The sequence below is a fragment of the Lagopus leucura genome, unplaced genomic scaffold, assembly GCF_019238085.1.
Source record: "Lagopus leucura isolate 7727_CA_CO unplaced genomic scaffold, USGS_WTPT01 Super-Scaffold_810, whole genome shotgun sequence".
NCBI classification, from domain to species: domain Eukaryota; kingdom Metazoa; phylum Chordata; class Aves; order Galliformes; family Phasianidae; genus Lagopus; species Lagopus leucura.
Window position 1 is genome coordinate 3,031,742 of NW_024962261.1, and position 15,122 is coordinate 3,046,863.

The 15,122-nt window shown below is 35.9% G+C and overlaps 1 protein-coding gene across 1 annotated transcript in view; it reads right to left on the minus strand.

Moving 5' to 3' along the window:
• EDIL3 (EGF like repeats and discoidin domains 3) overlaps window positions 1–15,122 on the minus strand; it is a 274,624-nt gene that overhangs the window by 158,556 nt on the left and 100,946 nt on the right. The window contains exon 3 of the mRNA XM_042866211.1: window positions 535–564. Coding sequence (XP_042722145.1) covers window positions 535–564 — 30 coding nt within the window. The remainder of the gene's footprint in view (window positions 1–534; window positions 565–15,122) is intronic.

Sequence of the window (15,122 nt, forward strand, 5' to 3'; positions counted from 1 at the left end):
TTGGCAGTCTGTCAATGGAAATAAAAGTTCACTGAGCTACATATCCAGGCCACAGTTTGCTGTATGTTTTTTTTTGAGCAGTATGCTTCTGCACCCTCTGCCCTTCCCTGCTTTCACTCCTTGCTCCCAAGCAGTGCTGTCAGTCATGAAGCTGACTGAGCTTTACCAGTACAAAGCCAAATTAAAAACTAACAAAAGCACCAATTTTTTGAACTTTTGATCACTTCTGACCTTGTCTGTTGTCGTAAGGTCCATGCACCAGCTCAGAATTACAACGGAAGGAACAAGTGACAGGGAAGATTTTGAACTACTACTGGAAAAAATGTTCACCAAATTTTATCTTCTTGTGACTCTGAATTGAGGAAAATATGGCCAAGAGGAAAGAGACACAAAAGAAAAGGAAACTAGTAAGGATATTAAGCACATGTTATTTATAACATAAGACTGGCTAATATATATATATATGTATGTTTTAAAATGCAGCTCTTAAGTAATGGTCACCTTGATGTAGGTGTAATAATAAAATATGCATACCTGCTGAAGTTGGTTCCTCTTCAGTGGAGGCTGTGCAAATGGGGAGAGTGGGGATGGGGCAGGGTTGGTGGAAGGAAAGGGAGGGAGAGAGAGAGAAAAAAAAAAAAAAAAAAAGAGATGAAGAAATCCAAATTGTGCTAATTGTTATATTATTTATCTTTTCTTAATATATCATCAATAAAACACTATGAAAAACTGTTCATGTAGTTTGATAACCTGAGTGTGGTTGATGTTAAAAATGGTGTAGTTTTAAAGGTGAAGACTTCTAAAACATGGCTGTGGGACCAGTGTTTTGGTTAGCTAACAAAGATGTCTTAGGATGACACAGAAATATCTTTTTTGCATCTCTCCATCAATTTAAGCTTATGTATCCAGTATTGGTCCATTGACCCTGGAATTACAGCTGAGAAATTTTTGAATTTTGTTTGTTTGTTTTCCCTTACAGAATGATGGATGGAGAGCCCATTCGATTCTCCAGTCCAGCTGTTTGCTGTCACAGACAAGCAATAACATGCATCTTGCGTCTTGCAGAACCTTTCCCTTTTTGTGACAGGTAACCATCAAATTGCCTTAAGCTACCACCAGAAAGAACCTGTGACTACTGACTATCTACTACACATACTCAAATAAAAGACATATTCACAGTAAAACTGTATTTTAGAAGTACACCAGTGACTTAATTCCTTCTCTTCTTGCAGTCAGTATGTTTTATATACACATGCATCATAAAAACGGTCTTCTCACAGTCTTGAGAAGTTTTCAATGACAGAGAAAGCAACAGTCAAACATTTCTCACCTCTAAAAGCACCATGAGGCCTGAGAGGATTCCCTATAAATGTGATATAGATACCTTCCTAAGGTACTAAACAAATCTATCCTATCATATTTTGTCTCTTTTAAACACTCTCTTCTATCATCAGTTTAAATGTAAGCTGCCTCTGTTTGATTTAGTGTAGAATCAGTTCCACACAAACATTCCAAAGAAGCCCTCTTTTCTGCCAGCTTACTCATTTCCTTGCAGATTGTGAAGACAATGTTCCTACAACTGTAGAAGCACTCTGGCACACTGATGGATGGCCTCAGAGCTTGCATATGGCACAGATGAAGATTTCAAACATTTTCTCAAAAATCAGTACCATTCTTTTTAAATAGACTTCTTTGCCTTCGCTATTACTCCGTGTGTCTTGTTAAGACAAAACATCTGTAGGGAAATTTCATCAGACATAAGAGACCCAGTGACGGTGAGTAGCTCATCACCAGACACCTACTGCATTTGACATCAATCAATCTTGGCTAATTTAGTAAAATGTTCTGTAAGCAATTGTATGTTGCATTGACACTGAATACAACAGTTTTTGCTAATTGCAAAATAGCGTGGTGTCCTAGGGGCTGTCAAATCCAATTGATAGAAAATAATGAATTACAGTCTGTTGCACCAGCCAACTATGCCTCAGATTAAAGTTTCCTGAGGTAAATAAATGGTTTTTATTTCTACAAGTCAGTGTTCAAATACATAAGCAGGCTACAACGCAATGCTCTGCAAAGCATGTAACTTGAGAAGGCCTAAACATGGTGCTTAACTGGTTAACCTTTCTCTTTTGTAACTCCTAATTTGGTGTTTAGATGTCTACTTAGAAGCTAGTCATCAACCATCAGGTGTGTATGGACAAATGATCACACTAAGCTTTTAAATTTTACGATGACGTGATTTTTATTATACACTTACTTAAGTAAAATGTGTTTGCAAGTGCAAAGATTTCACAGCAATAAAAGGAGGAAAAATACCAGTCTATTGTTTTTACACTAGTACAATACATCATTAATTAAATAACATGACAGCTAACCATGAAAAGAAATTGAGTTTTCAAATCTTGAGAGAGAAATCAGAAGTAAATGAATGAACTATAATCTAAATAAAGTATGCTAATACTTCCTAGGTTAACAATGGCAGAGAAGAAGACTAGATATGGTAAAAGCTCAGATATAAAATTCTGCAAATGACAAAAATCTACATGATCTGCAAGAGGAGTTAATGCTTGAGTAAAAAATAGTAAAAAACTTTAGTAATGCTCCATTAAAACTGGTTAAACAAAAGCATTCAATTATACAAAGAATATTTAGTCCAGTAACAACTGTTTTTCAGAATGCTATTTGAGCATTATTTGTAGAATTGATTACTGGGATGAACACTAATATTAGCAATTCAAAACTAGATTCTATTATGACCCTGATGGTTGTTTTGATGGAATCACTCTGCACTTAGGCACACATCTAAATAAAATAGGATAGCAGAATCTCAGCTGAAATAAATTATTCAGCCAAGAAAGTTAGACAATGTTACTTCTTTGCTTGTTTAATTATTTTTTTTACTATCTTACTGCTGGTTTAGGGTCTTTCAGGAGCAGATTAAGTTCATTTCTTTTCCCTAGGAACTGAATTCTCTTACAGATAACCATAACATGGCAGTTTCATTTTTTTTTTTCCCAGAAAAAAAGTGCAGGACAATGAAAGTCTTTACAATCTTAAGCCCAAATGAAGATCACATGCATTTTATGTATTTCACCTATTTAAGAAAGAATGTTGTAAACTTCAGTGAGACTAGAACTATTCAGTGTACACTGTCATTGACTAACATATTTAAATCCAAGACCCTTCCTGTCTGAATAAACAGGTGTCAGCAATGAAAATAAACAAATGTAGCCTAAATGGCATACTAAGTTACATGACAGCAGGAGTTCAGAATTGCTTTTAAAGTCAAAAGACCTACTTCTAGTTGATAGTAATGTATTTCTTGACCCTGGACAGGAAATAAAGATGTACAGTAAAGAAACAAATGTTAAAATACAGTTACAAATCTGTTTGTACTTCAGGCACACTTCCTTTTTAATCAAATTAGAAGTCCTGTATGTGGCAGGACTTCTTTCATGCCACACAGCTTGACAAACTATATTAAAAGGCAAAAAACAAAGAACAAAACAAAACAAAAAAACCTTTCAATGATCTACTGAGTACTCAAATAATAAACTATTTTTGCATTATCATACCATGTCAGATGCAATGTCAGCACTCTACTTTCTGATAGTTAAGTAAATGCACTAAATTACCAAGCCAAACATTTCCTACACAATGCCTCTTTTCATCCATCATCGGTGATTTAAAACTTGAAGTTATTTTGAACTCACTGTTTATGCAGTGAGTCAGCTCCACAGTAATTATTCATAATTTACTTTACTTATTTCAGAGGTGTGGCTTATAAAGTCAGCTGGAATCACTTTGTCAGCCAGCTGGTGACTCACTGTGCTGGGCAAAGAATCACAGTCAGAAAAGTTTAGTCCCCTTTAGCACAGAGAAGCTGAGTACTTGATAAAGACTTTCCCAAACAGCTGCCATAGTGATGACAACAGTAGTACGTGATCCTATGATAAAGCACCCTGCAGCTTTAAAGTGTTTTTAAGAATGTTTTTCTTCTCCTTGTAATGCATTGGAGATAAAATTAACATAAAGCAGCACTAATATTAGCTTTTAACTTGGAGAAAATCCCATGCACATTTGGGAAACAATATTACTGCATGGTATTAGTGGGGAAAATGTCTCTTGAACACTGACAGGCATGGGGTATCCACCACATCTCTAAGTCTATTCCCTGGTCTGACCACTTTCATGGAACAGAAATGTTCCCCAGTTCCCAGTTTGACTGCTCCCTGGCAACTCTGTCTTATTCCCAGCCTGTCATCAGTTCCCTGGAGCAAAGCTCAGCACCTCCCTCTGCTTCCTCTCCACAGGGAGCTACAAAGATCACAAAGATCAATGATACTGCCACTGTACAACTATCCAGAAGATACTGCCTACAACTCCATATAATATCTACAAGATAACTGTCATCCCAAGTTATTAAAGTGGAGGAGAAAACCCTAAGGACAACAGAATTCTTCCAAAATGTATTTGTCTGTCTGCATTTACATCCATTCATGGCACTGCTTGAAATAAAAATCAGTGAGCCTCCTACAACTGAGAGCAATGTATATAGCAGTGACAACAAACACACAGACCTTGTGATGATGCTGTACTGAAGCTGGATCAGGTAACTGGTAAGACCAATTTTCAAGTTTTCCTGGTTCTATCTGAAGAGGGGCTTATAGGAAAGCTAGGGACGGACTTTTTATAAGGGCATGCAGCAATAGCACAAGGGAAAATGGCTTTAAACTGGAAGAGGCTGGATATAGACTCGATATTAAGACGAAATTCCTCACTGTGAGGGTGGAGAGAGACTGGAACAGGTTACCCAGCAAAGCTGCGGATCCCACATCCCTGGAGGTGTTCAAGACCAGGCTGGATGGAGCTGTGAGCAACCTGGTCTAGAGCGAGGTGTCCCTGCCTATGGCAGGGGGGTTGGAAACAGATTATCTCAAATGCTCCTTCCACCCAAACCATTCTATGATTCTATATTCTCTACCTGCTCTTGCTCCTCTTTCTTTCATATGCCATTCAGAATGTGAACTGATGATGTGGTAATTGGGGCTGTCATTGCTATGTTACACTCAGCAGTACTGAGCATTATCAATGAAATGTGCAGCATTCATTATCATACCAATATCAGACTGCTTTGAGAGGATGCTCTTTTAGTTTAAAAGTAGGACACCTTTCTTCTTCTCTGCTAAATATGAGACTGCAGTTATATATTCTAGTTTAAAATACGATTGGCAGTAAATCTGGAAAACATGCCATTTATGACAGTCAAAGATACGTCTGTTAGTGTGAGTAAGAGGTTTCATGTCACAGTTTTACAGGAAGGTTGGGTTTGCTCTTTCACTGTATGTTCTTTTTCTGTCTAGTAAATGTAGTATTGGAATGACTGTACATCCTTTGGCAATCACGGGCCCTCGGGAATGGCAGTGCCTCCCTCTGCATTCAGTTGGCTAAGGTGTGTTTGCAGCTGGTCTAAAAGAAAATAACATCAAGAAGGAAGACATCAGGAAACTCACTAGTGCATGAAAGTGATCATCCACTACAAACTGACTAAACTGTGACTGGAAAATGGACGTTAATCAAAACCAATTCATTAGGAACCACTGTTCCTATTAAATGCCTGTGGCATTTAATAAAGTAAATCTTCACTCTTCGTAGTTTTACATCTACTAAGAACTTGAAGTCTAAAAACACACCTATTCTTTCATTATTTTGTTTCAAGAAATAAAGGTCTAACAAAAAAAAAAAAGGGTATCTTAACAAAATTTAAGGTATGATCAAAATGTGGAATATTAATGTCTTCCAAAGAACAGTGCTGAAAATATCAAGAGAAGTGCTTTTGTTTAAAACCAAAATACATGTTTCAAAATGTATTTTTGGCAGAATGAATTATGCATTTTTTCATAAGACAGTATTAGACAATGATTTTGGTGTTTCCTGTCTTTGCATTTTCAACTTAGCAGACCAAGAAAGTCAATTCAGTGCCCACTGATGAATGCAGAGACAAGTATCTGGCAGGATGCTCTGCTAAAGGAAAGCAGAGGAAAAAGATTTGTTTTTAAAACAGTTAGTCACTTCTTAATTAGTTGCAGCTCCTGCCAAGGTTTCAAATACTGCCAAAGGCACAACGGTACTTAAAGCTGTAATTCTGAAACCAGTTGCAGTCTGTCATGGCTTGAAATATCACACACAATTTTGCATACACACACAAACACACACTGCCATATGCACTATTTCAAGAAGATGTGCATGTCTCAAAGGAGCAAAGAAAGTAACTAGAAAATATCCTAGTGCTTTTATGTACAAAATCAAGTGTACTCAAATAGCTCAATAAGACCATAAATCAAGCTTCTGATTTTAATGACATTTATTGACTTCTAAAAAGGATATAAAATGTAATTGCAGTAAAGTATCTACCTCTTGGCATACGTTACACTTTTGAAAGTAGAAACTTATAGATGATGACCTCATAATTACACATGGAAATCTTCACTTTCCAAACCAAACAATTTCATGTTCTCACTTTTCAGGCACTTAATTCAAGCTTCTTATTTGGTTGTTTTGTGTGTTCTAAAGGAAGTTTGATGCATAATTTTTTAGTGATTGGAGAGTTTTTGAAAATTATTATTGTAATAGTGTATAATTATTAAATGTAATGAGTGATGACATTAGTTCTTATTTTATAGGTATTCTTCTTCTATGAGAATGAAAAAAGGAAAAAAGAAAGAATAAAAACCCCAAACCATCATATTAAAAGCTCAAAAGCAGAGGTGCCAAAAGCAGAGGTGCAAGAGGTGTACACCAGGTTTACCATTCCTTTGCATAATGGGTTGCAAAATCTGTGAACAGCAGGCACTGATCTAAGAGGGCAGTTTGATCTGCTTTTGAGAATACTTTGAGCTGGGAAATTGTTGGCACTCTCTGTGCAAGGAAGAAGAGCAAGGTTTTTCTCACAAATGGTGCGTGCAAGTGCATACTTCGGGGTCATGTCTCGGTCATTTCTGTTCAACAGAACCCTCAAGTTCTTCCCCTAAGGACTGCACTCAGTCCACTCACTGTCAGTGTGTTTGTGCTGTTTGCCCTGACCTGCTGAAGCACTCTGCCCTAGGCCCTTCTGAAATTCAGAAGTTCATCTCCAGCCAGTCAAGGTCTCTGTGGATGATATCTCTTCCCTCCAATATGTAAACTGAACCACTCAGCTTTTGTGTCATCTTCACACTCGATGAGGGTACACACACTAAGATGTGGAATGTTAATAATGTCTGGCTTTAATAAAACATCATTGTCCTCTAGATTTCAAAGAAGTTGTCATCTTATGGCTATGCAAAAATGGTGACTCTGACCGATCACAGTAGCAGCATATCTAAAGTTGTCATCTGATACCATACTAAACCTGAACAGTTGTTCTGCCTTAAAATACAGTTAAGCTGGGAGCACTTCTAACAAATTATTTTTTTCTAGACAGGCTTTAATAAGCACAAGAAGCTCTTTGCTGACAATTGCACATCAACATGCGGAAATGGCAGAGGAGAAACATGTTTAGAGGTAAGTGCAAAATTTACTGTTTTTTTCCTCGGTTGCTGGCACTAAAGTGGCTTTGATACAGAATGTAAGACAGGCCAAGAGAGAACATGGTGATATGAAGTATAAAAATACATTGGGGTGATGTTTCATCACTCTTCTAAGAAACTATGCATTTCTCTTAATTTGTATCTATATATTTAAACTACATAATTACTAGTCTTAATATTTCAGGAAAAGAAAAGACTTCTCAAGGCTTCATTTTCATGTGAATAAATGAAGACAATTACATTGATTTTTCTTTTATCTTAAATGAATAAAGCAACTAGAAGTCAAATGTTTATCAGTTTCTCTGACTTCACCCCAGTAGGAATCATTTTCACAGCAGCTGTCAGTCAGCTTCTCCATGCCTTTCAATTTTCATTAGTGTAGGAATCCACCCTACTGATTTTGATCTGTGTTTTTTCAAGACTTTTTTTTTCATTCTGAGTATGTAGACTTTCTGAAGACATCTCTCCCCTAGTTTTGCTTATGTTCCTCAGAGTAGATTTATTACTTTTCCATGCACTTTCTACCAGAAGCAGTGTTTTCAGAGGACACAGCACCTCTCCAATGGCTGCAGCTCAAAAACTATCTCAACCAACACCTTCCTCTTTAAGAAATAAGAGCAGCTGTGCTCTGGTGAAACATGTTAAAAATCTGTCCTTCATCCCTTTTGGTCTTCCCTTCTTCCATGTTTTAAACAAATAGCAAAACCTCTCGTTGCTCTACCAAGTTTGAAATGATGTTTGGTGGAGCCAAACATCACCGCTACATATTCACTTCACTGCACATCACTGTAGCCCTGGCACATGAGAATGACGGCCATTGCAGCCCATCAGAAAAGCAAGATTATTACTCATACAGCATGTTCCCTTCAGCACTTGAGATACTGCAAAATGTGTTTTACTTGATCTGTTTAAGTCAGAATAATGCAAATTCATATTTTGATCTTTGCTTCTGAGCACGTGGAAAAGCAAAGTGTACAGATGAAGCCATATCATGCTCTCAGCCTCTGACTGTGACTAATAATCTTATCTCTGATCCTCTATTATCTCTTACTTGGGTCTTAACATGCTCATCATTCTGGGTTCCAGAAATGGGTATTTCTGGAATATTTCTTAATATTCCATAATTAATATTAATTTCTTAAATATCTATATTTAAAAAAACTTTTGCATTCTTCTTAAGGGATGAGAGAGGCCGTTGTCTTCCTCAAGATCTTCAAAAACTTCCTGGAAGTGGGCCTACGTACCCTGCTCAACGTGGCCCTTCTGAAGTACAGGCTGGGACAGATTGACCCAGAATTTCCTTTAAACCTCCTAATTCTATGATTCTATGAATCACAATGTATTTGAAGTGCACTTAGCAGAAGGGTTTGCAATGGGAGAGAAGAAACTATATTTCCACAGCTCAATTTTTTTTCCCCTGCATTTGCTATCTTTCAATCTCCTCACATTGTTTTACATTGCTCTCTAATGTATATTTTATGACATGTAGAACACCATTTTATCATTATTAGAATTTAAATTACATTACATTAAAAAGACCAATTACAAAAACAGTGAGGGAAAAATCCCTACTGCTTCCATATTCTTCCTAGCCTTCATATCTAATGTTCCTTTGAAAGTTTTAAATGTTCATTTAAATGATTTAATTATATGTTTCTGATGATATTTACATTGTTAACTTTGAGGAACTACTGAGATAGCCTTGGCTGGAATGTAGTTCATTTTTTTACAGAAGTGCATACTGAACAAAGAAATTACTCCATCTTCCCTAACAGGAATTGCTTTCTTCAGGGCAGAAACTAAAGAACAGTCTTCTGTTGTATGCTTTCCACTCACCCTATAGGAAAATAAATAGTTCATGTGAAAAACTGTTCATGTTTTGTGCTGGTCAGTTTAAAATCTCATGCTTTTGGCAAAATACCTCGTTTTATTTTCAGCCATTTTTAGAGGCAAAGGAAAAAATGTATTTTAATTTAAAAGACTTTGAATATTGTTGTTGTTTTTTTTAACTTCAAAGTTAGACACCAGTACACACACACTCACAAAAATGAAAATGAACTTCATTAATATCTTTTCATGAATATTTTCTCAAGTTTTTAGGTTCAACTTTGTTTCTATTAGTTTTTAGGTCAAAGATATACTTGTTGGTTTTTAAAGTCAGAAATTCCTTCTGAAGTTAACTCACATTCATGAATAATTTGCACAGACCCCATGGCATTTTCCAGTTCATGTGCATGTAAAAAAGTTCAGGTCTAAAGATGGACAAGCAAAATGCATCCAGTGCAGAAATAGTTTTAATGCATTTTCAATTGCTTAACATTGTTACAATATCATTAACATAAATACAAAAGATTATCTAATACCAATATCTAATAACAGAGTAATTTTAAAGAACTCCACTGATTTAAATAGCAGACAAAAAGTAATCCCAAAATATTTTGTCAAACTGCGTTCTTTTTTTTATCCTCCAATATATTCTTCTCACTGGGAATCTTCTGATGACTTAATTGAACAGAAAATAATTCCCTTAAGAATTCATTAGAATACTATATTTTAAATTAAATTATGTATTTTAAAGTCTGTGTTAATTACTATCTACAACAATCTGCAAGGAGTTTCTGCATCAAAGGTTATTATGACTAACTATAAGATGTATTCAAAAAATAGAAATAAAAAATGTAGTGATGAAATATTCATCAGGTGAGCAAATTCTTCCACTTCATAAATATTTAATGCCTTAAACTAGCAAGTTTTAGCCATGGCTCTGCATGAAAAGGACAAAATAGCATGCACTATATATAGAGAGAAATAGATTTATATAGATACATATATTATAAAGATATATATATAGTTTTAAACATATATATATGTTTTTAAAAAGACAGACACAGACGCACATGCATATGTATACATACATGCCCTCCTACTGTAAGCTGACAGAGCAAAATGTCTGATTGCTATCTGAATTCAATGCTTAGAGCAAAACAGCCAATATTTGACTGAATTTCCTTCACTAACATATCATCCTATTGATTCTTTGTACCACACAAAGGTCTTTACGTGAGATCCACTTTATAAATGTAAAAGTGAGTGACTGAATTTATTGTCTCCTGGTGACCTGAAATAAATCAATCAAATACACATTTATATTACCTTCCACTGCCTGTGCTTCTTTAACTGCGCACTGTCTTCCAGGTTGAGAAATTTTTAAATAGCCTCTGACTCACCAAAGGCCAATTCGGACCTATATAACACAGATACAAACCCCACCAGAACACTGGAGTTTGGACTATGCAATACAAAATACAATCTTATGGCAGAAGGACAATTTCTCCCTAATTAAGTCAAGGTTTCCCAGCAGAAAGCAATCTTATAAATTCTGCTTCCAATATTCCCATGACAAAAGCATACCTCAGAGAATGAGAATGTAATGAAACTCTAGCTGTTTTCCAAAACATGCTATACTGCAAAAACCTTGAGCCTTCATGCCATGCACAACCTCTGAAGTTTAGGAAACATCAGTAGTTGAAGGTTTGTTTGTTTGTTTGTTTGTTTGTTTGTTTTAATACTGACAGAATCTTCTGTGATCCTCAGGGGAGGGAATAACCCAATTTAATGAGCTTTTTCCCCCTTTTTTTTCTTATATGTTGCTTAAAAGTGAGCAGTTGACATCACTCAATTTCCAGATTTAGAAACATTGTACAAACTAATGAATGGCAGCTGTTTTTTCCTAGTAACGTTAAGGAGGAAAGAACGTAACAGTGAATTGTTATTATTAATAAAAACGAAACCAGTTAACTGAAATCAAGCACAACAAAAAGATTTCTGTATACATCTTCTCTCCTATATCTTCTACAAGCCTTTTGGTCTTTCTTTCTTAGTCACCTTTAAGATTTTAAAGGGTTACTTGTCTGTTTTCTGAATTGTTTGCTCTGCACTACTTAGTGAAATCAATATTGTTCCATTTTTATTTTTATAATTAAAAGTACACATTACTTATCTAAAAATCTCCAAATGAAAATCCTGCACATAAATTAGGGTCTATTTTATAACCTACTATGAACTTCCATGTTTCTTTTTTTTTCTGCATGCTGTGTGTATCTTCAATTATTATCTGTGAATCATTTTCACAAATTGTTTGCATCGCTACTTAGGGATTTGTTTCCTCCCTCTGATGCAAGTGACACTAAATCCCTAGGCTGTGCGAGTACCAAAGTTCTGTCAGCTCTCCTACAACAAGCAGGAGATTGAACGAGGTGCTTTTAAGTCTCTCAGGTCACACATTCCCCATGGTCTGCCTTGGCCACTGCAAGAATAAGCTTGCTGTCTGCTGCTGCTTTGCAATCAAATTAAATATACAAGTTGTCAGCACCTTGTAGCATTATCTGAGGATACTTTTTCCTTTATTTTTTCAGTAAGAATACTGCTGTCATAATGTCTGCTGTGCCTGTCAATATGTTAACCAAGTACCCACCTTTCAAAAATGTGCTAAAGATGGTCTTTAACAATCTAGAACTTATCATTGTTAATCCACTGTTTTTGAGGCATGCTAGAAGATTTAGTAATTGTCAATGTTATTATTTTTTTAATTACTACAGGTGAGACAGAACACAAGGAAATGCCCCAAAGTTGCAGCAGGAAAGGTACAGATTGGGTATTAGGATGTATTTCTTCATAGAAAGGATCATTAGACATTGGAATGGGCTGCCCAGGAGTTGGTGGAGTAGCTCTTCCTGGAGCTATTTAAGAGACGTTTGGATGTGGCACTATAAGGGACATGGTTTAGAGGTAGCATCAAGCTGATGGTTGGACCTGACCTCAAGGACCTTTTACAACCTAAATGATTCTACAATTTCAAAATATTGTAAGGTTTCATATTACTCATCTTTCCAGTATTAGTACTGAAAAATTAATAGGAAGCTCTATTTCTATGTTCAGCTTCTCTGTGGGTTTTCATCACACTGAATCACACAGCCGTGCACTTTGTTCAAATGCACAGTCACATTCACTCTCTTCCTTCTACACAGATCACTGTTGATCTTTCACTCTGAACAATCCTATGTACAGTTTGCAACATCCAGTGGCATTCATGCCAAAGATTATGTTGTGTGGCTGAATTCAAAATCAGTGTCCATACTTGCTCCACGGCTTTCTGATCAGCAATCTACATTTACACAAAGTTCTAAAAATGATTTTTGCTGCTTGTCAGACAGTTCCTTCTCTGTCATCTCACCCACTTATTTTTTATAACAGGAATAAGTATTACAATAGATGAGGTTCCTGGACATAGATGAATAATGAACGTTAATTTGCTTCTTCTTGTAACACTGTTAAAACTGATCTGGATTAAGTTACCAGTTTTTATATTTAAATTTCATCAATGTTATGAAAATACCAAAGAAAGAGTAAATGAACACCTCAGAAGTGCTACCAGAACTAGAAGCGCTAGAATTAATCAGAAATCAGGGTTAGGGATTTCTGTTACTCAGGTGAGAGACACAAAATAGGGAAGCACTGTGTATAAGCATTTAAATACAGAAAACAAATCTGGTACTGAAAAGATTGTAATTATATAGTCCTACAAATTACACACTTCTACGAATTACATGTACCACTTACTAATCAGCAAGACTTAATAATGTTTCTTAGTTTCACTTGAACTATTGGAATCAGTTCCCTCCCCTTCCCTTGTGCTGTTTTGCCAGGCTGTTTTTGCTCTTTTTAATCACGCTCTTTTCAACACTTTGTTCTCACCAGGTAGGCCACTGCCATTATGTTTCACTGCACTGCACTCTGGTTTTCTATTAATCACATTCTCATTTCTGTTCCTATTCTCACCAGACAGATTGCTGCCACTGTGTTTCACGTACCACATGCTGGGTAATGACATAAAAACAAATCTGTGTTTATAAAGCTAAATTGGCCCTTTCTTATCCAGATTCAGCAGTCAACAGCGTATAAAGGTACAGATACATTACACTGAATAAGTTACCCTTCAGATCTCTGCTCTTCAAGTATGCAATGAGAACGCTTCTTAGGTTCCAGGGAGAACTACTGCACCAAGATAAGTGAATTCATCACAGGACACGTGGCTTTCTTCTTATGCAGGACAAAGCCATGAAGTAAATTCACATGCCTCACGAGACAGCCAGCTCCACAGAACTGATGCAGCCATTTGCAAACAAAGGCAAATGGTCGGCAGCAAACAGAGCTGTCATTTAGGGCTGCCAAATCAAGAAGAACAGTGAAGCTACTGTAGATAATTTTTGAACGAACAGTGCTCATGAGACAAATGGATACAATACTGTTTTTTACAAACCGAGTATGAAATTAAATGTAGCAGCAAACAAAACTGTATACAAAAATATGCCATATAACACAATCCTGATTAACCATGTTATACGGTAATTTTAGGATTTATTTTCCCCAAAAAATGTTTGGATCTGTCTCCATAACTATTGCTACTGGTTGACTTCAGCAGGGCCAGAGGAAGTATAATTTAATTCTTTCTGCATTGAAATGAAAGTCGTATGAAATAAATGCCTAACACATTCCAATCCCAAACTGTATCAAGACTCACAGTCTGCCAATTTATTGTTCACACTCCTTATTTTAGGAAACTTCTTATTTCATGGTGCTTGGGTATTCATATATTCAGTTGCAGTACTTGAAACAGTATTATTTAATCCTGGATTACTCATTATTTTAAAATACTCAAACCCCTTCTTCTACCCTGAGAGGGCAAGTGATGGAACATACTGATATTTTGGAAATATCCATAATTTGGATTCTGATTGACATGTTTAGTTACTTTGTTTATGCTACATTGGTCAGGGTCTGTTGTTTCAATGTAACTAAGACTGAACTCAATGACACCCTCAGTGAGGACTAAGTTAATCTACTGCTTATGTTCGTTGCTGACTTAGGCTAACATATTGTTCAGCTATGAGCTAATGAGTCCTGCAGATGTTTCTTATTTCATGCCAGAAAAAGCAGAAGCTGAAATTAAATATTTTCTTTTTATGGCCATTATAGTTTTTCTTATAAAATAAAGGCCAGTCATATTTTTGAGTGTGAATTCACACTGTGAATGCAGTTTTCCTTTATGCAAAAATTAATCTTAAAAGACCAAATTCTGGCCTCATTAGACTGTTCAAAATGAAGGCTATAACTCAATTAAAAAAACGGAAAGAATTTTCACTTTCCATCTTTGAATACTGATTCAAAGAATTTTGAATCAAGATATAATCCCTCACTCTCTTTCAACAAGAGTACTTTGTACATGTAGGGATGTCTTATTTCACAGCATTGCTTCTCCTCACTTGACATGGAGAAAGCCAAGAAGGCAGCTTTAGGAATTCCTTCTGCTTAATGACATATTGAAATCTACTGTGACATATTCAGAATTTGTGTTATTTCTAGATGTTACTATAGATGTTTATATTGTCCAAACAGCAGAAATCTGGTTAATTTACTGGAAGATGTACCATGAGAATAGGGTTTTTATTTACAGAACTAAATACAGAGTGTTTTTACATATATCAGAAAATG